The sequence below is a fragment of the Miniopterus schreibersii genome (assembly GCF_964146895.1).
Source record: "Miniopterus schreibersii genome assembly, chromosome: 2".
Lineage (NCBI taxonomy): Eukaryota > Metazoa > Chordata > Mammalia > Chiroptera > Miniopteridae > Miniopterus > Miniopterus schreibersii.
In genome coordinates this window covers 35,188,151-35,215,763 of record NC_138102.1, presented here as the reverse complement: position 1 = coordinate 35,215,763, position 27,613 = coordinate 35,188,151, and the positions used below count along the sequence as shown (strand labels likewise).

At 40.8% G+C, this 27,613-nt stretch overlaps 1 protein-coding gene, 1 long non-coding RNA gene and 1 pseudogene across 10 annotated transcripts in view; 2 read left to right on the top strand and 1 right to left on the bottom strand.

Annotated features, from left to right (window-relative positions):
- LOC308552207 overlaps nucleotides 1–27,613 on the bottom strand; it is a 97,903-nt gene that overhangs the window by 3,655 nt on the left and 66,635 nt on the right. Inside the window, exons 2-3 of one of the 2 annotated variants that reach the window (XR_013998113.1) lie at nucleotides 11,109–11,265; nucleotides 4,234–4,362 (exon numbers count right to left, since the gene is read on the bottom strand). This is a non-coding gene — a long non-coding RNA (uncharacterized lncRNA). The remainder of the gene's footprint in view (nucleotides 1–4,233; nucleotides 4,363–11,108; nucleotides 11,266–27,613) is intronic. The other variant, XR_013998114.1, reaches the window with a different exon arrangement.
- The window catches only part of CLYBL (citramalyl-CoA lyase), a 218,978-nt gene that overhangs the window by 150,010 nt on the left and 41,355 nt on the right, over nucleotides 1–27,613 (top strand). For 4 of the 7 annotated variants that reach the window (XR_013998112.1, XM_081127267.1, XM_081127265.1 and 1 more), the window contains exons 3-5: nucleotides 21,281–21,469; nucleotides 25,416–25,517; nucleotides 27,254–27,347. Coding sequence is in view for 6 of the 7 variants with exons in the window: in XM_081127267.1 (XP_080983393.1) it covers nucleotides 21,281–21,469; nucleotides 25,416–25,517; nucleotides 27,254–27,347 (385 nt within the window). In the remaining variant the exon portion in view is untranslated. The remainder of the gene's footprint in view (nucleotides 1–21,280; nucleotides 21,470–25,415; nucleotides 25,518–27,253; nucleotides 27,348–27,613) is intronic. The other 3 variants (XM_081127270.1, XM_081127268.1, XM_081127269.1) reach the window with 1 other exon arrangement.
- Nucleotides 12,104–12,871, top strand: LOC308553360 (small ribosomal subunit protein eS6 pseudogene; annotated as a pseudogene). The gene has a single exon. The product of its transcript is annotated as a small ribosomal subunit protein eS6 pseudogene (transcript).

Genomic DNA, 27,613 nt, shown 5'->3' with positions numbered 1-27,613 from the left:
TGGTTCTTATAACTCTACAGCATCTAATTATTCCTCTAGGTGGTCTCCTTACTTGAACACATGTTAAATAATAGGGAATCTCAATGTACCGAGAGGCAGCAGTGGTCTCAGTGTTCCAAGGCAGTAGAACTCAAGTTATAAGTTTTATATTTTCAATGAAGTAATCTTTCCTTTGACATGAAACTTGAAAGATGGTGATCTCCTAATTCAAGTCTTCAGGATCACTCCAGAGTAAAAAATTCATCCCTGTTTAAGTAGTTATTTTTATTTGCAGGGCCAGTCCTAGAATCCTTCACATACATTCTAGTCACTTGAACTCCATAAGTCACAAATGTTCTGAACCTCACCTCTGGCCATTCCTGGGAAGACTAGTCAGGGTCTGGGTTCCATGAGTCATTTATCACAGACTTCATTTTAACCAGTTCCCAGTGGGGTTACATGTGAGCCTTTGCAGTTGTCCATGACTGCATTGTATATACACATATCAATCTCCCTCTCTAATTCCCAGACCTGGTGCCTTGCCCTTCTGTCTGGCTTGAGTGAAGCAGCATGGAGGCGCCATGCTAGCCCCTGAGGGGTGGGAAAGAACCTGGTGCCACTAAGCAGACATCCCTTAATGGTAATCCTCCAGTGAGTCAGTGGCCTCCAAAGAGACCATGAGTGTGGCCTTACTGATGAGAAATGTAGTCATAGTCACACACAAAAAGTCCTCAGTCTCTGTCTTAGGACCCCATGCATGGTCCATTATCCGTGCTACAGAAAGAAAATGGACAGAACCTCCCCTTAGGAGCCTGTCAACCCTCGTCATAAATCAGCCCAGGGGCGACTCAGAATGACTGGAGGCACTCACTTCTACCCCCCACACTGTCCGCTCTCAGCCCCTGCCACCTGGGGAGCCCCACACCAGGCCAGGGCAATCAAGCTTGGCTTCTGCATGGTCGTGCAAAGCTTGCCATCAGCCAAGCTCCTGAAATATTTATCTTTATACAGGCAGGGCTCAGACTCTTTTTCTACCAACAGAAGCCACAGCAGGTAAGGACCAGATATGGTTTGAGGGGGTTGTTCATCCCATGACAGCAAACCTATCAGCAATGTCTCACCTGGCGGGGATCTCACTTACCAGAAGAACCAAAAAGTTGGTGATTGTCACATCTATACATTGGAAGAAATCCACATCAGAAAATCACATAGTTTCCCTTTTATTCAGAGATTTGATTTCATTCATGCACAGGGAAAAGTCAAAATGCCCATCCTGATGCATGCTTGTCTCAGGACTCAGCGCTAGCACATTGCAGGGTGGGCGGGCACAATATATGTTTTTATTTTCAAAGGTAGCATGACATGTCACCATACAACTTTTGCTGCTACCTATTCTGTTTTGAACTGTTAGAAAACTAAATGACTGGCAAGAAAATCTATAGAACGGTGGGAGGCAGGAAGACCCATAGTTTCAGCAAAGATGGATGGGTGTACTTGAGCCTCAATTAGCAACTGTCCCTAACTATTTCAGCAAACACACCTTAGGCACAGGGTTTCTGAGAGAAGACAGTGATAAAAGCCTGAGGATTAGGTGAATTTTCCCATAGTAGTGACAGCTGTCCCCATAGAAGCAGCTCAGTTTATCTCAAAACTGAAGGTTTCACTAGCTTGCGCCTCTCATCAAATTGGTTTTTGCATGGATAGGAATTATTTTTAAGCACTCTAAAATGGTGTCATTTCCTAGTGGCAAATTATTTGGGTGTATTTTGAAGCTAATTAAAAGGGAAATGTCCTATTTTGTGAAGAGCAGCATTTCTACATTTTAAAAATCAGATGTTCTCAGTGGGGAGCAGGGTTTTATCTTTGTCAATGTTGGCTATTGCTAAGTGCATCCCAGATTGAAAATCTAAATGAAATAGCTACAAGGGAAGGCATGGGGGAAGTTTATGTTGAAAAAGCAGGAGGAAGACACAAACACATATATAATACAGAGACGATTTATCTGAATTAGAAAGCCTTTTCATGTCATTTTTTTTTTTCTCTATCTTGCTAGTTCCTTGTTATTTCACTGTGAGCATTGCAAACATGGAGGGCTGCAGAAGTGCCAGGCTCCATCATGGTGTCCAAAAATTGGCTTTGTACATATGCTAAATTAGAGATTGGCTGGCAGAATCAGTTCACAGATCCTGGATTGGCAGGGATTTCTCATGAAAGAAGACAGGGCTGCAAGCCCACGGGACTCACACTCCAGCCAGCAGCAATGCAACATGCTCCATCCAACAAGCCAAAACCCATTTTAAAATAAATTCAGAATCTGCATCAGGCATCAGGCATCAGTCCAGTCCAGGTGAAATACTCCCCAAAAGTGTAGTCCCCTTTCCTGTTTCATAAGGAAGGGATTGTGTTGACTCTTGCATGGGCAAGAGCTTTGAGATTTTTCTTAACAAAAGATCCAGGTCATTTCATCAAAAGACTCAGGTCATTTGCATCCTGCATTGACTAGGCTGCCCCAGTGTTGAAGGAGGAAGGGAAGGTAAGACTCCTACAGGACAAAGGCCTTTCTGTTTTTATCTTTCTTGGAACTAAGCAAACTGTGTGATGGTTCTGATATAGGAAGAATTAATGCAGTGAAGAAACAGACAGCCAGAGAAGATAGGTCTATGCCAAAAGGATCCACCATCTGGGTCTTTTTAGCTCACTGTATCAACTAGAAAATGCCTCTCTTGTTCATGAGTAGCTAGTTGATGGCTTCACTATTCCCAAGAGATATACTTTATTCTGTGGACAATGATGAGTTTTAATAATTAAAAAAAAAAGCTTTTTTGTTATGGCTGACCTTGGGTTGCTGGTTCTCTCGTTAAGCACTAGAGAGGGGTGAGGAGGCTTATTTTCTAGGCCAAGAGGTGCTTTTGACTCAAATAATGACATCTGACAAGATAAGGAACACTTCTAAGTGGGGACGGTAACACCAGCTGTTTTACCTTTCCTCTAAGGCAGCAATTTTCAACCTTTCTCATCTCATGGCACACATAAACTAATTATTAAAATTCTATAGCACACCAAAAAATATCTTTTTTGCCAATCTGACAAAAAAAAAAAAGGTATAATTTTGGTTCATATACACTAAACGACTATTGTTGTGTTGACTGTTGTCATTTTTTTTATTTGACAGTCTAAGGGAAAAGAGGTCTGTGTCCCTGACTAAATAGAGTCTTTCATCTTTCAGGTACTAAATGTGTAAGCTCAGTTAGATGAGAGACCTTATCTGCCCATAGCATGTTAAATATCATTGAATATTTTCATTGGGTTGTGTCTTTGTCAGTTATGGCTGCTATAACAAATACCATAGATTGGGTGGCTTAAACAGCAAACATTTATTTCTCACAGTTATGGAGACTGAGAAGTCCACAATCAAGGTACAGGACAGTGTTCTTCCTGGTGAGAACTCACTTCTTGGATCATAGTTGGCCACCTTCTTGCTATGCTTTCTTATGGCAGAAAGATCATCTCTCTTGTATCTATTCTTATAAGGTCACTAATCCCAATCAAGGACTCCACCTTATGACCTAATTACTCCCAAAGGGCTAACCCCCAAATACCATCACATTGAGGGTTAGGGCTTCAACATATGAATTTGGGGGAGATGCAAACATTCAGTCCATAGAAGGTTGGTTATTTCATCGGGTGACACCAAAGAGGCCAATATCTTGAATAATTCATGTAGGAGCAAACTCTGCATCACATTCTGTATCATGTGTGATAGTGTGAAAAAGTGCTTAAATAGATGTCAGGAGCCTTGAGTTCTAGTCCCGGCTCTTCCCCTGTTATGTTCAGTGGCCTTCAATAATTTGTTGATCTGTCTCTGGGACTTCTTTCTCTTTATTTCTAAAATGACTAAATAATTTCTGGACTTTCTTCAGCCCTAAAATTGTATGATTTTTTTATTCCAAACCTTAGCCACCCATCTAAAAATGCATTCTCTGGATGATGAAAGGTAACTACTAGGCTTAAATGGAAGAGCTAGATTTCTTGGTAGAAAGAATTACTCCAAACACACAGACTTTTAAAGATAGTGACTCAGCAGCACCACCTCTCTCTTTTCCTTAGGTGCTCTTTCAGCAGAGGTCAGAGGCAAAAAGGAAAGAATAGGCAGTGATGCATAGAATGACTGGGGAGACAGAATATGGCTCTAAACCGCTCTACAGTCTATCGTGTAGTAATTAGAGAGGGAAGAATGGAAAAGGGAGAACTCACCTTTATTAACATACTATTTTCTAGTAGATCTTTAAGGAACCATTTAACCCACTGGTCATGGAATATGCTTCCTGTAGTAGATTGAGTGGCTGCTTCTCAAAAGATATGACCACATCCTAATCCTGGAACCTGCAAAAGCAACCTTAATTAGAAAAAGGGTCTATACAAGTGTAGTTAGAATGTCAAGATGAGATCATCCTGGATCATCTAGGTGGGCCCTAAGTCCAATGACAAGTGTCCTTATAAGAGACACTCAGAGGGGAAGACCACATGGAGACAGAGGCAGAGATTAGCGTAATGCAGCCACAAGACTAACATGCATAAGGTGATCAGAGAAGCCAGCAGACATCTGGAACTCTTTTTCCTACTGTCCTCCTTTCCATTCATCTCCCTATCCCTTGCTTTCCTTTCTTAAAAAAAAGTTAAAAAATTAACTCACTGTATATAATTCAACCGTAATCATAATCACCTCCATTCAAAAAGGTTCTGAAAAAAAATAAGAAAATCTTGTTCTTTATGGCCTTCTTAGTCAAACACCACCAAAGTAGTGTTTGTTGGTGATGTATTAAATATGGCTTAAGAAATCAGCTTAAACCTAGTCCAAATTTAAATCTTAAAATCCTCCTCACTTCTAGAGCATAGCAGCAGCAGATGGACAAAGGAACCAAATGGAACATGGTCACATTTTGTACCAACAGCACAGACCCTTTCAGATCGCAGTGAGTCATTTGCCATCTGCAACCTGTGGCCTTCTATTCCTGCTGAGGCACTGACTCAGGATTCTGGGTTTGAGGTTTCTAAGTTAGAACAAAAACATTCAGCAGGTTGCTATGTGTGTGTGTTGTTTTTTTAACACACAATGGTGAGTACACTAGCCTCCCTGCCTCCCTGAAGAACTCAGCAACCTGAAGGTCACAGTGCACATAGGAGAACAGACTTTGGATATTTAAGATCTGATCTCAGACAAAATAAAAGGTCTAAGATTCGGTGGACAGGCTAGCTCCCATTATCTGTGAGTAGATTGGCCCCTTTGAGGACTCTCCTTAGTGTAAGGGGACCAGCCACCTGTGTTTTTGTTTCAATTAAGTACTGGGACACAAGAACTATAAGATACACTCCCTGTCCTCATGTGGTTACAGTCCTGGTATGAGGACATGTGTTATTGAAAACAGATCAAGCTAGTACGACCTCATAACCAACCCCAAGTGAGATGGCATCAGGAAATGGGAGTTTAAGTGTGCACAGCCCTTTTGAAGAAAGCAGTTTTAGTATACATGTTAAATGAACATGCATTTTTGTAATCTAACATCTGTTAACCACTTACGTTACACCATTGTCAATTTTCACCAATCCCTGAGTCAGGCATTTTTATTGTCCCCATTTTTCAGATGAGGAAACTGAGGCATAATGAGGTTAAGAGATTGTCCATTCTCTTACAGAGCAGTCATTGGGCACATTTGGGAAAGGAACCTGGACTTGTGAAATCCAGAGCTGTTTTAGAGGGAGGCAGAGAGAAATGGAACTTCATGGCCAACCCTTTGGAACCTGAATGAGCAAGTCTCTTAACCTATCATTTGCACTTCTAGGATTTGTCCTAAGGAAATGTTCAGACAAATGCTCTAAGATGAATGCTCTGGGATATTTGTTTCAGCTTTGTGTATAATCTTTTGGTATCAGGGCAAATGTCACATCTTCAAAGAAGCTGTTTTGCTTCCCTATCTCAAACAGCTCCCCCAACCCCATCACTCTGTGCCATTACTAAATTCTGTTGTCTTACTAATCTTTTCACAGTCTGCAATTATTTATTGGTTTGCTTATTTATTAGGTGTTTTGTTGACTGGAATGTAAGTTCCATGTAGGCAGGGAGATGTACCTGGCACATAAAGAGTATTCAGTAAACATCTGTTGAATAAAATGAATGAATTAATAACCAAAAGTTTGGAAAATTTTAAATCTTATTCATTAGGAGATTGATTAGATAAATCATGGCATATCCAAACAATAGAATACTCTGCAGTCAGTGTAAATGACTATATAGATTATCCCTTACATAGAGATGTACCCTACCTGTTGTTGGGTGAAAAAGGTAGGTGACATAATATATGTATAATACGATCCCTGTGTTGGTTACTGCTCCTGGCAGCCAACCATAGAATCTACCGAGTTTAAGCAGATAAGAAAATAGTTTATTATAGGCTACTGGGTAACTCACAGACCCTATAAGATGCAAGGAGGATTTCCACAGACAGAACACAAGATTGGGAGCCTGACACGTGAGTTCTGTCTCACCTCAACTGCTGACTAGCTATTCGACCTCTGGATAAGTTAAGTCTTATAGCCTACATGTTCTTCAGGCAAAGATGGATAATAAAACCTGCCTTGTCTACACCTCAGAACTGCTGTGAGGGCAAATGAGAGCAAGCTCTTTTAAAAGTTAAAAAAAGAATAGTGTATACATATGTATGTCATCGTTATCAAGTGATTTTGAATGTGTGAGCACATATACTTCCTTCCAAAGCCATATTACACCACTGGGACACCATTGGTCTTCTCCATTACTTAATTGTACATCACTAAGCATTAAATTGCCCGTGGCAGAGATCTGAACAGAAAGGCTGGTAATTCTAGCAGTTGTGTTTGCTAAGCTTGTCCTAAAATCATCGTCCATGTGACTTCAGCCACTCTCCCTGTGGGGTGACCTGTCCTTTTCTCAAGGCTCACTAAGTTTGTCAACATGGGGAGCTTGCTGTTCTCATCTCTGGGGTCTGCATTGTGCTATCCTCAAAGCTTGGCTGCTTCCCTAAAAGTCTTCCCTATACAGTATCCCAGAGGCTGACACCTGGAACCTCAGGGTCATGGTTTAGGCACTGATTAGGTATATATCAAAGGCTGGATTCAGTGATTTTTAAAATTTCCTTATACAGTTGACCCTTCAACAACACAGGTTGGAATTGTGCATGTCCACTTATATGTGGATTTTTTTCAATAAATACTGTGAATGTATTTTCTCTTATGATTTTCTTAATAACATTTTCTTCTCTAACTTACTTTATTATAAGAATATATATACAAAATATGTGTTAATCAACTGTTCATGTTGCCGATAAGGCTCCCAGTCAACAGTAGGCTATTAGTAGTTAAATTTTTGGTGTAAGGAACAACGCTCCAAACAACTGAGCCACATCAGCCAGGGTATTGTGGTTAAATTTTTGAGGAGTCAAAAGTTGTACTTGGATTTCAACTGCATGGAGGTCAGCACTCCTGACCCCATGTTGTTCAAGGGTCAACTGTAATTCCATTTTTTGCATATATATATTTTGTTGTTGTTCTCATTGCCTACCTATCATTAGAGGAAAACAGCATTGTGGTATGATGGGGCATTTTAATGGGGTTCTGATATCATTAAGAACTTTAATGTTCCTAAAACCAGGTGTGTGTCACCAGGTGGAGCAATTTTCCCATTTCCTATATGTCCAGAGGCCTTTCCTGGCAGAACCTCTAGCCCAGGAGACTTTCCTCTTCATCTTGCACGAAGGATACAGTTTGGTTCTGACGCATGGAGTATCGAAGCTGCTCAGCGTCCACACAATCTGTTCTGCTAAATCACACCTGGTGTCTGCACAGAGAAGGGCCTGGCAAGCATCCTCGCCACTGGGACCCAGGCCTCCAACTCTGGCGCCAGAACATGGCAGTGTTGCAGAGCCTTCCGAGAGCCTGGCTCACCAGCACGGGAAATTAACCTGCTTGTTCTCACGTTAAATGCTTTATGAAAATTTCCTGGGCACAAAAAGAAGGAAGAAAACCCAAGTGGTTCCACAGTGAGCCTGCCTGGCACCAGTGAAGGAATGGAGCCGCCGAGAAAGTCAACCTGAAGAGCTGGCAAGAGGGAAAGGTGTAAAACGCAATGAAAATCAAGTGTGGGGCCAGCCATTGCATTGTTTTATTAGCATTTTCTCGAGGAAGACATTTAATGATAGAAGACCTGGGGTTCTTGAGCTAGGTCAGATGACACTGGGCTCTGCCACTCTCTCCACGTCGCCCATTTTCAGAGGATTGTGACTTGCTCCAGTAGACCGTAGAGAGAAACCTCCACGTGGCTTGGTCCTTGAGTAGGGCCCTTCGCTGTAACCAAACCATAGTCAAAGGGCAGAATCTGCCTCTTTTTTTTTTTTTAAATAAAATACTCTGGTGGCCAGCCTTCTCCTCCAGTCTTCAGTTTCCCACATTTTTCTTCTTTGTTGATTTTAGAATAAAATAAAATAGGTAACAAATAGGGCACAAAAGTTCTGCCTTTTAAAATGCCTGTCGCCCAGCGGGGTGTGGCTCAGCGGTTGAGCATCGACCTAGGATCCAGGCGATCGGGGTTCAATTCCCAGTCGGGGCACATGCCCAGGTTGTGGGCTCGATCCCCAGTCGGGGGTGTGCAGGAGCCAGCCAATCAGTGACTCTTTCATCATTGATGTTTCTATCTCTCTCTCCCCCTCGCCTTTCCTCTCTCTGAAATCAATAAAGATATATTTTTTAAAAAAATAATAAAATAAAATGCCTGTCAATTTGCCACCTAAAAGAAAGTTTTTAAAAATTACCACTTTCTTTGGGAAATAATTAGGAAGCAAGAGAAACAACAAACCATGAAAGACAAATGATTAGCTCCTATAAAATGAGGGTGCGAGGGTAGATTTGAGCAGCAGAAAGCAAAGCCTGCAAAGGCAGACCCAGCTGGCGGTACGGCGTGGGGAATTTTAAACTCTACAGCCTCACGCCCCTCAGAGCAGTTCGCGAGGGTAACGCAGCTCAGTGTCCTGCGAGCAGTCTTTCTTTACGGTCTGTTTCTGCCATCACAGGGCTTACTCAGTTACCTGGTTTCTTCACTCAGAGCTGCCCGGAACATGACAGCACTATGGGATGTAAAGAATTCCGCATGGGATGCTGCCCTGCCACCCCATAGAGCTTCCTCTCCAGAATGAGAGGACAAGGCCTTGACCCTGCAGCCAGTGGAAACTCCCATCCACTCAGTCTGTTGAACTGCAAGGCTGCTTGTGCCTTCTCACTAGACATTTCTACTTCTCTCTGTGAGCACTTACAACCTCCTGCTTACGGAGACAAGATTCTTTGTGTCAGCACCTTAGAGAAGTGTTGTTGAAGCAACTGGCACACAGACAGGAATCCCCTGTGGGCACACCTAGCCCCCTTAGAACCTACCTGAGTGCAACCTTGGAGGGAAGTGGTCTAACTTGCCCCCCAAATTTGGTGATGGGCTGGGAAACAAATGTTTTCCTCCGTAGAAGTGAAGAGGCTTTGGCTTAAAAACAACAACAAACAAACAAATCCTGGTTCTTGATATTTACATTAAGGAGGCAAATTTGGAACATTTCTAGCAATGTATCTCAAGCCAGCTTAAGAACTAAAGAAAGTCATCAGCCAAAATACGTTGCTAAGCATCACAGTAAAACTGCTTAGGCCAGGACAGGTGACATGGCTATTATCTGATGCGTAACTGGAACCGTGGCAAGGCTGCCTCATTAAATTATGAACCGTTCACTCTTGATTTATCATTACAAAAGAACGAAAGGCCAGTGGGCGCCGCCCTGCGTGGGTAATCCGTGGCACCTGTGGCAAACAGCAGTGTTTTCACCCTCGTAATGAAGAAAGGTGGTTCAGAGTCCTTTGATGACACTGTTCCCTTTCGCGCTTGTTTATTTTTATTCCCCCACGCAGACTGCAACCCAGCAGGGGCTTTTAAACCAAAACAGTTAATTACCTCCTCTAACCCAGAGAAGTTGCGAAACACAAATACAGCTAGTTGCAAGGGAGAGGGCAGCTTTGCTTGGGGCTGTGCTTTGCACCAGGTGAGGAGGGAGGGCAGAGGGAGACCAATTAGAAGGCCCATGGGAGGGAGGTGGGCCAGGTCCCCACTCCATGTGTACTTTACATTTCTCTTTCATTGCACTGCACTGTGACACTCCCCCCCCCCCCCCCCCCCCCCCCCGGTTCGGAGACCCCTGTACAAACACCTCTTCCAAAGACAAAATCGAGTAGCTTTGCAACTGGAGGCCCTTTCCTGACAAAAGCCCATGCTTTGCACTCCAGGGATGCCCATGGGCAGGGCAGTCTCAAGCAGGGACCTTTTCCAGTTAGTGCTCAAGGGACTTCGGGGGACAGACCTTCCCCCAGGCCAGGCCAGGTCACCTTCCAATAAGGAAGGTACTTTCTCCACTGAACTGCAGTGCTTGGCCTGCCACCCCCCTCACCGTTTCCTTCCCCACTGGAACAGGGCCGCTGCCCTTTGTTCCTAAATCATGGGCTTACCCCTGCCTGCTTTGGAATCTCCTGTTCTTTCTGCCCATCTCCTGGCACCAGCACCTTCCCTAGCTAACCTCATATGTCCTGACCATCTGCCATTTTATTCACTCCCTCCTCCTGCCTCTGCCCTTTGCCCATTTCTAGCTTTCTACTGGGTGCTACCCCCTCCTCTGCACCTACTGAAATCCCTAACTCCCCTGCCCCCATCTAAGTCTCTAGTGCTCCGTCCTGCCTCCCAGTCCCGTAGTCCTGTTGTCTGTTCCACTGGCTGGAACTGTTATTTCGCTTCCTATTCTGTGGGCCTTTCATCACCACAACTAGATGATACATTCCTCCATTGATTTATATGGCAATATAAAGTGCTCTCGATACTTCCCTACCCCCCACCCATCCCCAGCACCCTGCATAGTGGATAGCGTTTGATTGGTTCCTCTTCTACTGGTTAAAAAATTTTAAATGCACCAGATCAGGTACATCAGGCAGAATCCAGGGATAGTATTCAGGAAATTTTCTTTTCACAATCACAATCTTAAAGAAAAGAACAAATCCTGTCAGTTATCTAAAACACCTACTGAGTGATGGTGGTGTTTGCTGTTCCTCTGGCTCCTGCCCAGCATGTGGACGTGCTGGTGGCCCCTCCGGAGGGAGCATGGCACAGCATCCATCCCTTCACTCAGGGAGTGCCCCTCCTGGAACAGATCTCCTGCTCCTTGTGCCTCTGCTGCCCTGCTAGAAAACAGAAATCATAGCATTGCCTCATGGAGGCTGTGAGAACAAGCAATGAGTGAGAACAAAGAAAATAATAGGAGTGGGAAGAGCCGTGAACTTGTAGACTCCAGAGCTCCACAGACAAATCTGAGCATGGTGGTTGTTACTGGCACAAGCCTTTAATAGGTAAATACTTTTTAAAAAGTTGTGTGCAAAGTGTACCTCAAAAGCCACACTACTACCTCATAAAGTTAATAAGAATTGTAAACGGTATAGCTGTGCCCGTGAGGGACATCTCGGCCCTCACTCGACATTTCCCTGTGAGCTTGGATTTGAGGCCCCTCCGAGGCCCTGAGGATGCCTGGCAAGGTGCGCACAAAAACACAAGGTCTGTCACAGGCAGAGGAGGAAAATCCATCTCAGGAGCGGGTAGGGAAAGGGTAAAATAAAAGAGAGAGAGAGTGGGGAAAGGGGATGGACAGGGCTGTGGCCCAAGAAATCCAAACACCAGCCCCTCGTGAGGCAAGGGCTGGGGCAAAGCTGAGTGAAGAGGCTGATGAAAGTAAGCCCCTTTTTTCCTCTAGAGTTTTCTTTTCCTACAGAATGGGAGAAAATATTTGGGAATCATATATCTAATATCAGAGTATATAAAAGACACTCATAACTCAGCAACAAAAAGACAACCCAATTTTTAAAAATGGGTAACGGACTAAAATAAACATTTTTCCAAAAAAGGTATACTAATGGCCAAGATGCTCAGCATCAGTAGTCATTAGAGAAGTGCAAATCAAACCACAATAAAATACCCTGTCACACCCACTAGGATGGCTATTATAAAAAACAAGCAAATCCTCTTTTCCGTGGTGTCTTGGAGGCGGTCGGGGGCTTCAGGATGAAGCTGAACGTCCCTTTCCCAGCCACTGGCTGCCAGGAACTCATTGCAGTGGACGATGAACGCAAACTTCGTACCTTTTATGAGAAGCGTATGGCCACAGAAGTTGCTGCTCATGCTCTGGGTGAGGAATGGAAGGGTTATGTGGCTCGAATCAGCAGTGGGAACGACAAACAAGGTTTCCCCAGGAAGCAGGGTGTCCTGACCCATGGCCGTGTCCACCTGCTGCTGAGTCAGGGGCATCCCTGTTACAGACCCAGGAGGATGGGACAGAGGAAGCGCAGATCTGTCGGGCTGCACTGTGGATGCCAATCTCAACTTGGCCATTGGAAAAAAAGGGGCAAAAGATCTTCCTGGCTTCACTGATACTGCTGGGCCTCATCGCCTGGGGCCCAAAAGAGCTGGTAGAATCCGCAAGCTTTTCAGTGTCTCTAAAGAAGCTGATGTCTGCCAATGTGCTGTGAGAAAGCCCCCAAACAAAGAAGGTAAGAAACCTGGACTAAAGCACCCAAGAGTCAGCGTCTCATTATGCCACATGTCCTGCGACACAGACGGCGGCGTATCCCTCTGAAGAAACAGCGGACTAAGGAAAATAAGGAAGAGGCTGCAGAATAGCTAAACTTTTGGCCAAGAGAATGAAGGAGGCCAAAGAAAAACGCCAGGGACCGACTGCTGAAGACGCAGGCTGTCCCCTCTGAGAGCTGCTCCTCTAGGTCTGAGTCCAGTCAAAAATGAGATTTTTGTAACGGTAACAAATAAATGAAGACAAACATCAAAAAACAAAACCAAAAAAACCAAGCAAATACATAAAATAGAAAATAACAGGTGTTATTAAGAATGTGAAGAAACTGGAACTCTGGTACATTGCTGATGGGAATGTAAAATGACACAACCAAATTGTGGAAACCAGTTTGGTGGTTCCTCAGCAAGCTAAACATAGAATTACTATATGGCCCAGCAACTCTACTCCTAGATATATGCCCAAAAGTACTGAAAACAGAGATTCCAAGAGCCATTTGTAGGCCAGTGTTCATAGCAGCAGCATCCACAATAACCAAACGGTAGAAACAACTCAGATCTCCATTAACAGATGAATGGATTAAAAAATGTAGTATATACATACAATGGAATATTATCAGCCATAAAAAGGAATAAAATTCGAATGCATGCTACAACATGAATGCACCTTAAAATATTATGATGCTAAGTGAAATAAACCTGATGCAAAAGGACAAATATTGTATAATTTCACTTATTTGAAATACCTAGAATAGACAAATGTATTGATACAGAAAGTAGATTAGAGGTTACCAGGGCTAGGGGTAGGAGGGAATGAGGAATTATTACAAAATGGTTACAGAGTTTTGGTTTGGGGTGATGAAAAACTTATAGAATTAGATAGTGGTGATGGCTGCACCACACTGTGAATGTAATTAAGACCACATTGAAAGGTACACTTAAAAATGGTTACAGTGGAAAATTTTATATGTATTTTATCACAACTTTTTTAAATGAGCAAAGGATTTACGTAGACTTTTACCAAAGAAGATATAAAAATGGCCAATAGCACATGAAAAACTACTCAACATCGTTAGTCATCAGGAAAATGCAAATCAAAACCATAGTGAGCACAGTGAGAGACGCTTCACACCCACTAGGATGGCTGTAATCAAAAAGATCATAAGTGGTGGTGAGGGTGTAGAGCAATTGGAACCCACATTCACTGCTGGTGGGAATGTAAATGACACAGCCACTTTGTTAACAGTTAACGGTTCGTCAAAAAATTAAACATAGAGTTACCATATAACCAAGCAATCCTAATTTCTCCTAGGTATGTGTCCAAGAGAAATGAAAACAGATGTCCACACAAAAACTTGTACATGTATGTTCATAGCAGCATTTTTCCTGATAGCCAAAAGTGGAAACAAACCATATGTCCATTAACTGGTAATAGATAAGCAAAAGTGGTATATCCATACAATGGAATATTATTTCCCAATAAAAAGGGAGGAAATACTGAGACATGCTACAACATGACAAACCTTGAAAAACTGTACTAAGTAAAAGAAACCAGTCACAAAAGACCACATATTGCATGATTTTATGTCTACAAAATGTCCCAAATAAGCAAATCTGTAGACACAAAGTAGATTAGTGGCTGCCCAGATCAAAAGGAAATATACTGCTAAAGAGTATAGGGTTTCTCTTTGGGGTGATAAAAATATTCTAAAATTGGTTGTGGCAATGGTTGCTCAACTCTGTGAATACACTAACAGCCATTGAATTTTACACTTTAAATGGGTGCATTATGCCATTTGAATTTTATCTCAGTAGAGCTGTTAGCAAAAATAAAAAATAAAATCACAAGTCTAAAAATAACCTCCCCTCAAATTATTTCCCACAAATGGAAAGTAAAATGAAGTTCAAATCACTAACTAATTTTTAACATTTGATTGTAGAAGTATTCAAATACATACAAATATAAAGAGAATAGTGTAGAGAGCCTGCATGTCTACTCATCAATCAGCTCTAGAAATTATCAATGTTTTAGGGGTATTTAAAAAATTTTTTCCTAAATTTTATTACAAGAATTTCAAGCACCAGAAAAGTTGAAAGATTGTGCAGGGATTACCCATATGCCCACCTCCTATACTCTGCCAGTAATGTTTTACTCTGCCTGCTTTTATCTATATCTGTCCAGCTATCTGTCCCTCTACCCACCCATCAATTAATTTACTTTTTAAAAAATTACAGTTGACATTCAATATTATTTTATGTTTCAGGTATTCATTTACTTTTAAAATTCATATCAAAGTAAGTTGCAGAGAGAAGCAGTATACTTCCCCTTAAATATGCTGCATGTGTATTATTGAACAGAGTTCAACATTTGTTCAACATTCTCTTTGTCCTTTTGAGGTAAAATATGTGTACAATGAAGTACACAAATTTTAAGTATACATTCTGTGAATTGTTACAAAAGTAAAACTGATTAATTTTTACAGATTTTTTATATTTGAGTAGTGTGTTTTTTTGTAGAGATTGTTCTTTTTCCATTAAATCTCTGAGGTGCAGAAATGCCAATTACATATTATGAGCCACCCATCCATACATACCCTTTGTTTTTTTAATGACATCTTATTGGTCATTTTACTATAAACCTATGTATGTATTAATGTGTCTTTCATAATTAACACATCAGAAACTTTGCCCTACCAAAATCTGTTTTCAGAGTAAACATGTACTATTACATGGTATGTAATAATTTGTGAGATGAATCAATAAGTGAAATTTTTCACCTGTTTTAATTGTGGTAAAAGTATATAATAACAAAAGTTACCATCTTAACCATTTTTAAGTACATTGTTCAGTGTTTTTTAAATTTGCCCACATTGCTGTGCAACCATCACCACCATCCATCTCCATAGCTCTTTTCATCTTGTAAAACTGAAACTCTATATCCATTAAACACTAACTCCCCAGCCTCTGGTAGCCACCATTCTACTTTCTGTCTTTATGATTTTGACTAAGTACCTCATATAAGTGGAATCATATAGTATTTGTCTTTCTGTGACTGGCTTATTTCACTTAGCATAATGCCCTCAATGTTTATCCATGTTGTAGCATGTGTCATAATTTCCTTCCTTTTTAAAGTTGAATAATATTCTCATTATATGTCTAAGACACATTTTGCTATCCATTCTTGTATCAGTGGACACTTGGGTTGCTTCCATGTTTTAGCTGTTGTGAATAATGCTGCTATAAACATGGGTGCACAAATAAACTCTTTGAGACCCTGTCTTCAAGCCTTTTGGGTATATACCCAGAAGTAAAGTTGCTGGATGATATGGTAATTCTATTTTTAAATTTTTGAGGAACCACCATCCTATTCTCTAGAGTGACTCTACCATTTTACATCATTCCCATCAATAGTGCACAAGAGTTCCAATTTCTCCACATCCTCACCAACACTTGTTACTTCCTTTTTTTTTTTTTTTTTTTTTTAAAATAGTAGCCGTCGTAATGGATGTGGTGGTATCTCATTGTAGTTTTGATTTGCATCTCCCTAATGATCGATGATATCGAGCATCTTTTCACGTATATATTGGCTATTTGCATATCTAACTTCTTTAAAGAAATATCTAGTCAAGTCCTTTACCCGTTTTTAAAAGTATGTTGTTAGTTTTTTTGTTATTGACTTTTGGGAGTTACGTGTATGTACTGGATAGTAATCATTTATCAGATATAGGATTTGCAAATATTTTCTCCCATTTTGTGGGTTGCCTTTTATAAATTTGCTACAATTTTTAATCTTTCATAAAGTCCAATTTGTTTATTTTTTTTCTTTTGTTACCTAGGTCTTTGGTATTATTTCAGACCAGTTAACTCATGATATGCTCAGTAGTGTTGTAGATTTTCTGTTTTCAAAAATAGACAAACCAAGATTTGTTTTTCATGTGAAAATACAATGGGATAAAAAGCTCAACACTATCATCTTGCCTAAAGAAACACTACCAGGTTGTAATAGTGAGAATGTATTTCCCTTTTTCCCCCCAATACAGTCACTACAAGTCTCTTATTATAATAAATGTTATACATTTATAAGAAAAATATAAAAATATCATTTACTAGTGATGGCATCTTTTATATCACAAGCACTTCTATTTTTTAATATAAACATATAAAAAGAAGTTATATGAAAAAGGAGACCTTAAATGGGACAATTCACTCAGAATTTATTTTAAACCACACATTCTCAAGTTTTCCCAAAACAAATTCATATAGATGCTAATATACAGCCCTTCTGCCCAAAATTTGTTCCACTCCATGCCTGTGACATCATTTTAGGAATTAGATAAAATGGAAATGAGATGAGCTGGACCAATGCAGAAAAGACAGAATTCACTAGTGCTTTTGGATTAGCAGCATGGCAACATGCCTTTTGCAGGATGAAAATATTAATTACACATTTTTAAAAATCACAAATGTTATGCATCTCCCTGGAGTGTAGAAAGTCTTTGGTATTTCTTAATTACCAAATCTCGGTTCTGCCACACAGCTTTCTTTCTCATTGCTCCTGTTGCATCCAGGGTCATCTTTGCGATTTCCTCCGAAAACGGACTATATATTAACACACAGGATTTCACTGTATGTTGGGGTGGGGGGAAGGGAAAGGTGTTAATTCAGATGTTATGAAACTGTGATAATGCTATTATTTAAGGCACTTATTTGGGTCTGTTTATACTTCGTAGTTTTATAAATAAGCCCAAGGGGCTCCTCCTGGTTGTCACGATCCTCCTTGAATCTCGTATCCTGTCTGTCTCTTCCTATCCGACAGTAGAATTGATGCGGCTCTAATCCCTGGAAGTTTGGAACTAATGAACTGACTGCTGAGCTGCCGCCACGGAGCTTGGTCCCAAACTATACTGTACTTCACACTCGATTTATTCTCCAGATGGCGAGACTGTGCCGCCCTGCCGCGAGGGACCACCTCTTCCACTGGAGTGTAAAAGTGGACGGATGTTGTTTTCTTTGCAGATTTGATCATTCTGCGCTAGAAACTTGCGAGGATGATTAGTTATTAGCTTTAATGGGTGCCAATTGAACCAACTGCACGCATATTTTCTCCTTTAATTTCGGAGTCTGCAGGTCTCGGTGATGGTTGATTTATCCGCTTTCTTACGTCACCGGAGCGTGTCTCTTCTCCAGGTGACAGGGACCCGGTCTCTGAATTCATTGCACGCCTTGGTTCCTGGCCCAGACGCAGGCACATAATATGGTGGCTTATGTATAAGGACAAGTTTATTAGCCACCGGTCCACTGCACAGAGCAGCCCATGGCACGAAATATCGATTGAATGCGGGGACTTTGGTAACACCTCTTTTAGAACAGGGGCCTGTGAAGATTCTGCTCGGTGCCAGCTTTCTCCTGACCTCTGCAGAGCCCACCTCTGGAATCAGGCCTGCTATGGTGCACACTGTGGTGATTAGTCTCTGCGAAGATCCAGTGTAACTTGCTAAAGGCCTTCACTCCATTATTCTGACTTTGCCAGGTTGTCAGCTCTTAGGGGGACAAGTTCATCCTACATGAGAAATGCTCACCAAAGCCGTCCTGTCATGTTAGCATATTCAGAATACGGTTTCAGATTCTAAACCCCATTTTGAACAACCTGTTTTGCTCTCAGAATATGACTCCCCCCACCAAAAAAAAGGTCTTTTTTAGAGTGGCCTCTTTTTGCTTTTGTTTTTGTTTTGTTTTCTCCAGGGAGCACTCAGCTCCCAATAATATCAGCAGATCACCCAGCCAGCCCTTCTGAGAAGATGGTGTCTGCTGGGCTGTGTCTTACTAATCCCCTAACAAGATGGAAATTACAGGATGGTCGGGGCCAAACAGGAGCCAGAGAAAAAGAGAGAAATGTGAAAGGGAGTGAGGTGATGGGGATGAGAAGGAGATGGTAGCAAGAAGTAAGGTACGTGTTAGAGAGAGGGGAGGAGGAGAGAGAGGGGCAGAGATCAGAATGAACACAATTTCTTTTTTTCACAACTGGGTGGACTGTGGTTCTTTCTAGCTGAACACCCAGAACCAAACTTAATTGTTCTTAGACACTGCCTTCCTCTCACCCAACAGATGGCATGGGTGTGTTTGCTAGCACTGTAACATATTTCACCATTAAAATACCAAAAAAGGAAAAAAAAATCAACATGCTTGTTGGTTGGTGTAAATTCAGTGAAGTTGGATATTTTGGGATACATGGCAGAGGGATGTACACTTAGTTTATGTAAATTGCAATAAGCAACAGCCTGTTATTAAGGGTGTTGTATGGCAATATACCTCCAAAGCCATCTCTTTTTTTTTTGAAAGGTACAGAATGATGAAGTAGAGCTTGGTTATAATTCTGAGCCAGAAAGAGAAAAAAAAGTCTAATAAAATGCTGATTATTTGCTGTTCATTATTATAACAGGAAAAGTACTAATCAGATTATGCCTAGCGTTGGAATTAGGTACTTCGTTTGCAGCCAATTTCACAAGGACTGAATTTTACTAAGTAAACTGGAATGTGCTGAAACCATGGCAATCTGACTTTAGATAAAAATCACAAACAGGTTTAGAACATGAGCTTTGAACAAACAGTCCCCTTCAAATCCAAGTGAAACAACAAAACAGTTTAGAGGTCACATTTTGTTTGACATCAGCATCGACAATGTAGGAAGCTGATATCGCCAGCAATCCTGTGTCCTTGAGCACGCAGATGAAAGTAGAGAATGGAGAGGAAGATTCAAATAGCTCTAGTTCAAAATGTGTTTCAGCCTAAACGATTGAGGTAGTTCCCTTCCATTTTCCATCCACTCTGTCCCAACAGACCCTTCACCAGCCCGATCTGCTATTGAAAGAAACCCTGCAAGTTGAAATGTTTACGAGCTGCAGCCATCCCGTTTGTAGTTGTGCAGGCTACACGGAGCACAACACATTTTAGGTTCTCTGGGGCCATGGATCTAAATACACGCACTGTCCAAGAACTGGAAGCATATCTCTTGCCCGCTCTAGATGGCCTTGGAACTGTGATATTGAGCTAACTTCTGCTTGTCCCCTTCAGGGTTTTCATATTTAGTGAATGTAACAAGAGGGCACGGGAGAGCAGTGGAAGAGTTTTATAGCTGTGGAATGGCCAGCGGCATGGTGTGGAACCAGGCCACTGTTGGCTGCGTTTCCCTCACTCCAGCTAGTGTGAGCTCCCGCTTGCTTTCGTCTAAGCTTGCTCTGATTATTGGTAGTCGGAGCTCTGTAAATCAGGACTCCACAGAGCTGTCTTAAACTGGTCCTACGTACTGTTTCCATCTGACCTGACAACTCTAAGCTACTGTTTCCTCACACTGTTTAACTCAGACCACATTTGGAAGCCTTCCCTGCTTCCACGGGGTCGTAGACCTACATCCGTCTGGTTTAAATCTACTGTCCTGGCTTGTCTTGTTGATTAGACTTAGACTCAATATCAGCTCAAATAATTCTTTTTTGTCTCCGTTTCGGTTTGCTCTTTTCCTAGATAAGTATTGCTGTTCAAATGGCTGCATATTGTTAAGACTTTTTTTTAAACCACATTGATCAGCAGTGAGAAGCTTTAAAGTTTTATTAGTATCATAAAAACCCTTCCCAAATGAAACTACTTTTGATACGTGTTCATTCTGACAATGAGAATTTGTTGAGGGCTGTTGGCAAGTTGGAGGAATTTGTTTTTGAAACTGAAATTGGCAGGAAGTAATGACCCCAAAGTGCTTTTTTTCCCTCAACTCCAACCCCCACCCCTTCAATGCACTCCTTTCCCTGCCCCCCTCACCTTCATCACCCCCAACTCAAAGCCAATAAATAGCATGTTTGGTTTCATACAGTTTTTCCGAGGACAATTCAAATACTGAAGTAGACTTTCAACCTTTCAGCTTTTCTTAACTGGAGCAAAGACTGTCAAATCAAAGGGGAAAAATGTATTTTGTCTACTACTTCATGAGGGGGTTTCTTGGTGATATTATTGCCTTCCTTCTGAGTGAGTTGGAGCTTTTTTGTTGTGTGGAGTGTCATTTTCCTGTGAGTGCCTTCCTAATTAAATGTCAAGATTCAACTCAATTGCAAAAAATAATTTATTTTTTAAAAGTGAGTAAAAAAAGCATGAAGCATGTGGAAAAAGAAAAACAAATTCTTATTTTTTTCCCTAGTGTGAATATGTTGACAGACGAGATTGTCATTATCCATATTCTAGATTCTCATATTTATTAAATGAGAAATAACAGGTAGAAGACTTAGAACCTTTCCTAGTGTGTAGTAAATGCTTAATAAATGTTACCTATCAATTAATCTACCTTTGCAATTGAAAAGTAATGCTAATGAGCAATATGACACTACTATTTAGAAGTATGCCAGTATGCATTATAGTGGGCATCATCTATGTTAGTCACCTTGAATGAAGTCTGGAAATCAGTTGCTTACCTATCAGATTGGACAACTCACTTCAAATACCATTCATTTGGTAGACAGAAAATTTGTAGATATAGTAATGGTGCTCAGACTCTGAATCCACAGGACAGTTTTCACAGTCAGTTCGATTGTTTTCTCTCAATGATAAATATACTCAGGATACACATTTTATCAATACTTACAGAATGAAGCTCGATTAAGAATAGTAAAAACTCTCGAAGACTTTGATCTGGGCCCAACTGAAAAGTGTGTGAGAATCAACTCAGTGTCCAGTGGTCTGGCTGAAGAAGACCTGGAGACCCTCCTGCAATCCCAGGTCCTTCCTTCCAGCCTAATGCTACCGAAGGTGGAAGGTCCTGAGGAAATCCAGTGGGTGAGTTTAAGCTAATGCTTTGCTTTAATTAAAGACTCAGGACTGGTTGAGAAGGAGTAGCAGAAAGGAAGCATTTGGGTGCTGCTGATTTTGAAGATACAGACACAGAGCAGAAAGGGAATTCAGAAAAAGGAGTGAGCCCACGAGACCATATTCTTCACACAAAAGAACCTGTCTTTGCCCAGACTGTTCTGATGGGACAGCTCTACTCCTGAAATCATGTGTCTGCTCCCTGATCAGATTTGTGGTCTGGACAGCACAGGGTCCTCAGTAGCCCTTACAGAGCAGTCCTTGAAAACGAGCTTGCCTGAGAATTGGATCGCTTCTTATACCCTGCCAGGCCCTAACCCTCCACCTGGGAGAGCAGTGATGTAAATGGGCCTTACCCAGCCAGATTCATTGGAAGACATCATAGACAGAAAGCATATTAGCTGCAAATGAAAAAATGAACCTAGAGGAGAGGTAAAGGTCACTCCTTAGGGCAAACAGAGGAATAAACAGGAAGCTTTTAACCAGTGGTTTTAATTAGCACAGATATTATTTCCTGAACAGTCTTCTAGTTCCTCCTTTTTAAATTGCTGACAGGTGTGTTTGTGTTTCATGACAGACTTTTCAGCCAATAAAAACCTGGCATGTCAAATTACTTAAGAAAACTTTGAAATGGGCCTAATTATACTATGATTGTTTTCATTGTTAAAGTGGGGGGAGGCGAGATTTTATTTAGGGGGTGCTATGATTCTGCAGATCTCTGCTAAATAAAATAACATCCCGTTGTGCCACTCCAGGGCAGAGAGCCTGGGACACGTAAGTGCTGGAAGTGTGGTAAGGGCGTGTGGACACTGGTGATCTTAAGGCCACATCTGGGATTACTCTAAGGCTGTGGCTGCAACTGGAGCAGTCCGCTGAGTAGTTGTAACACCTGAGGAAACTGCTCACCTTTCTAATGCACGTAGATAAGGTGGACCTGTGCTTTTCCAATGCCGTGGCTGCCTGCCACATGTGGCTACGCAGCACTTGAAATGTGGCAAGTCCAAATTGAGATGTCCCGGATGTCTAAAATACACACTGGATTTTGAAGATTTCATAGTCCTCTCACCCCCAAAAGAATGTAAATTATCTCAGTAATTTTTATATTGATTACATGTTGAAATGATATTATTTAGGATATATTGGGTTTTAATGTTAACTTTAACATTATTAAAATTAAATCACCTGTTTCATCTTACTCTTTTAATGCAGCTACTAGAAAATTTAGAATTGCACATACAGCTGCCATTATTTTTCAGTTGGGCAGCTACTACGTTGGTGCCTTCTTGAGCCCCATGGTGAAGGGCCCATATTTACTTTCTACGCTGGAGTTCTCCTCTCCAAGGTCACCCCTCAGAGGCTGAGAGATACTGGTTGTACTAGGTTAATATCTTCAAGGGCTCCTACCCCATTCGAATGTGTCCTAAGTTGATTGAAATGGAATCCGAAGTCACGTTCTCTTTTGGTTTCATAGTTAATGCCTATTTATCACCATTATTACCCTCATTTGAGAGGGGAGGACCCACCCCAGCCTTCAGCTCCGGCTTCTGTTCAATGTTTTAAATCCCTGGATGTGAGGAACATACCGAAATCTAAATAGGATTTCTAGTTAACAGAAGTCTTTTGGGCTGTTTATTTTTTCCTCTCCGTTTGTATTTATGTGAAGCATAAAACCCAGAGCCTGATGCACAACTGAAAGATGGGCTTCCTTGTTTTCTTTTGTGTGAGAATCTCTTGCTGGCCTTTTGTCGCTAGTGTGGGTTCTTGTTTGACTGGCACGGCTTATTGGACTATAACAAGCGTGACTCTGCCTCCTTTGTCGTGGGACAATTCTCCCACAAATCCCGAACAGTGTGCATTCTTCCAACACACTATTGGGTGTGCACTGGAATTGAAAGAATTGCTGAGCCCTGCTACTTCATCTCCTCCCCAATCTCTTTGTGATTTTCCCCCCTTCTTTTCCTCCCCACCCCCCAGTCCCCTCCACCTCGCTGAAATGAACACTTTACCAGGCCGGAAACATTTAATCGTCTCCTTTTGAAAAAATTAATTGAAACTTCTCCACTAGTTACCTTTTGTGTGTGTACTTAATGCAATTTTTTAAGAAAGAAGAGGAGGAGGGGAAGGAGGATGGGCTAGAATATTTAATTTTTAAATGGCCCTATTGGCTTAAAAACAAATGCGTTTGAAATTTTTCTCACTGAGAACAGGGAATATGTTGTAAAGTGTTTACCTAGTTTTAAACTCGATGATTTTTGTAATTATAACTAGTATCACAAAGCATGAAACAGGTAACATTGCACAATTTTTTTTTTACTGAGAAAAAAAATTTCCTCCACTGCATATGTAACACCAAAACCACCAATATGTCAGTCACTACCTACTTTCTAGTGTAAATGTGGCATAAATTATGTTTTATTTTCATTTCCATGGAATACTGTGCATTTTGTACCCTTAAATTGTAGCCCTCTCTTCTTTCTTGCTGTTTTGGTTCAGTTCTTCCTTTCCTTGCAAAGTTACTAAGGAGGTGATGATGATGGTGACAGAGGAAGGGGGGCAGTGGGAGCAACTGGGAATAATTCTTCATTACTGAAAGCTGTGATTTATTTTAGCCTAATTGTAAAGTTACTGCAAATTGCTCAAAAGCTTTTTAAAGATCCCAGTGATTAGATTTTTTAGGGGGGGTGCTGCACAGGCAAGGAGGGGGCAGCTAAAAGGGGAAATAACACCTCTAATCCTGCTTCTGGTAAATAGGCTGCCAGCTTTTAAAATGAGTTTCCTTTCTATTAGTCAGAATATTATGCTAAGCCTTAAGCATTAGTTTTTTTATGTTGCCATAGCAGCCCTATTCCTGCAGGGTGGTGACCTGCGATGATTACAGTACAAAGCTTATAGGGTCTTGAAACCCCCTTTGAAGATGAAAAGTCTTTGATGGTTTATATTTATGCAAATCTCTTAGATATGATTTACCCAACTGAGACTGAATGGAGAGATGATTAAAATTCCCTTTTCCTTTGATATCCATTAATGGCTGAATATTCCTTAAATTTAAAATGGATATATGTGTTTTCATCCTTATTTACAAAAATATCTTTGTCATACCTGTTTTTTTTTTCTTGTCGGGGTTTGTTTTTTTTTTTTTATCTCCCCACATCTTATTAGATCTAGATAGACATAATAGATTTACAATTTAGAGTGTGGTGGGGTTTTTTTCCTTTTGAAAGGAGGGGGGGTCTGTGCAAGAGCTTTTGTATGTTTCCAGATGATAGATTTTGGAATTTGGGCTACCCCACTGGCAGCACAGAGCTAGCTGTGAACTGGTCTCATGGAAAAAATTGGCGAGCTTTGGTCTTCAAAGAATTAAACTTCCTTTTTAAGGTCTTCCTAGGTAAGCTAAAAAATTATGAAGAAACCCCTTCTGAACAAAGGGTAATGGTGCTATAATGAATAATATGGATTCCACGCAGAAGGCTGTGAACAGTTACACTGATGTCAGTGCTGGGTGTGAAACAAAAACAGAGCGGCAGGTAGGGCAAGGCGGCATTGTTTCAGGGGCCTGCCACTCGCATTTAAGACAGGAGGGCGAGAGGTCTTAAGTAAATATGTTTTTAAGGGATGCATTTAAACTCAAGAATCTTTCCTTCCAGTTCTAACTCCTAGGCCTCAAATTGCTCCTTTAGAAAGAAAAAAAAGTATAATGCTTGGGGTTTTACTATTTAGTTTGGTGGGAACTTTGTTACTTTTTTTTCCTTTGGTCTTTCCTCTTTTTTCTTTTCTTTTTTTTAAATTCTTTTGTGTGGACGAAAGAGGCTGGGATATTACTTCCTCAGGTCAAAGACTTAAATACTACTTCTATGTCTACATTTCAGTGGTTGTACATTCCCCCCCCACTAATCACCTATGACACTTTTGATTTTAGTTTTCAGACAAATTTTCATTCTACTTAAAAGGCCGAAAACTTGAACAACCTATGAATTTAATCCCTTTTGTGGAAACTGCAATGGGTTTGCTCAATTTTAAGGTAAGAAAACCCCAATGTGGCTTAGAAGTTACTATTTTACTACCTAAAGAGAACTCTTCTATTTTAACATCTACTTAAAATATTTTTCTGAAAAGATTTATAAGCAAAGTAAACCTTGAGCACAATTTGTTATTTGTAATTATCCAAAACCAGGTTGTGAACATCTTAGAGAAGAAAGAAATTGGCTAAATAACAAGGAAAAACTTCCCAGTCCTAAATATTTAAATTGTAGATTTCTAGCAGTAATTTTAATTAAATAATCACTATGTAAATATGTGCTTTGAATTATTACATTTATAGATTAAATGTGCATGAAAATTTATTTTGTCACCCTTATGAATTAACTTTCAATTATTTTTTTGTAACAATTGTCTTTTATTGGGAAACTTTCTGGTCTCTTTGTAGCAACATTATCCACAATGTCTAGTTGATAATATTACTATTTGTTAGTATAGACCAATAGTTTGTGGTATATTATTTCAGGTTACCACAGTAGAACATAAACTGTTTCCTAATATACTTCAGGAAGATTACCTGAGCCAAGTGTTTTCCAGCATTGTGTGGTTGCATTGAACTGTTTGCCTTAACAAATTTATAGCTAGCTTGTAAAAAACCCCTTTATCAGTTGTCATTTAAATTGTTTTCCAAAATATGCCTCACGTTCCACCTGACTTGTGAATATCAATGTAGCACCCTATCTCAGAGGGCTGGAGAGAAGAAACCTCTAAAAACAAAACAAAACAAAAAGATAGTTGAACTTTACTGGAGAGGTAATATGTGAGCAAACGCTCTGAGAGGAAACTTTGAGACCTATTGGACCATGCAGGAGGGAGAGAGTGCAAATGTTTGGGGAGCTGCTTCAAGCCTCGTGATCAAGCGTGTTTATACCACTAACCACAAATTCTTCCAGCCCACCCTAGAATTCTGGGAATATAATCAAAGCACGTCCCTTAGATGCAGCTAGATACATATAATGATTTAATTTTTAGCGCTGTTTTGCCATTTTATTCCATAATGTACTTAGAAGCACTTACAACCCCTGAAATTAATCAGCAGTGTCCTCCCGGGTTACTCATGTCCTCCCCACCCGCATATATTAGCATGCTGCATCTCCACCTTTGTAGGCTCACAGTTATGTCTACAACCAATGTCATTTATCTTTATTTCACACGGAAATGTCAGAGTTGCTTATTAATACATCTTGGATGACTTGTTGCATTTTTATTTTCCCCTCTGGCATTGTAGATTTTTGTATTGTGTGTCATTAATCCTAAAACCATTTACTAAAAAATCTTGATCCTAATGCAAATAATCCAATTTGTTTGATTTAAAAATTCTTTCCTTCTCTCCTGTGGCTTTATGTTTATGGTTTGAGTCTCTTAAAGCAAAAACAAATTTTGGAAAACTACAAATAACTTATAGTACGATCAAATTGAGTTAACTCAAAGTTTTTCTAGCAGTTGGATGAACTACAATTTGAACAGTATAACTGTATTAATATATGTTAATAACTATATTAATAGAGTCCATTAAGCAAAGCCAGTGTATACAACATACTTATCTTGGACGATATTAAATACCATTCGAAAGGGGTAAATTTGGGCTGCATTTTCAGGACTGCTTTCCGACAATCTGTGTTGTATTAGGGGCTGGATCTTTCTGTCACTGAAATCTGTGCCGTGTGGCTTCTCTCTCATGCGTTTCTGTGAGACGTGGTTCTGTCTGCTCTCTTACAGGCAGTGTGCGAGGAAGCAGCCAAGACCGGGCCTAGAGTGGGCCTCTCTCTAGATGCTGTTGTTTTTGGAGGAGAAGACTTTCGAGCCAGCATAGGTGTCAGAGACTCATTTCTCCCCCCGCCCCCCGTGCCCCTCTCTCTCTCTCTCCCTCTTTTTGTGTGTATGTGTATATATTTTTTCTCTGCCCCTTCACCAGTGGACGTTTACATGACAATATATTTGCCAACCATCACAATGGTTTTTCAGCTGAATGGGCAACACTTCCTGATAATTTAGGACACCTGGTCCTTGCCCTGCTTTCAGAACACATTACTACTTCTGTTCATTTATAAAGTGACTAATAAGAAGCCTGTTACAGCC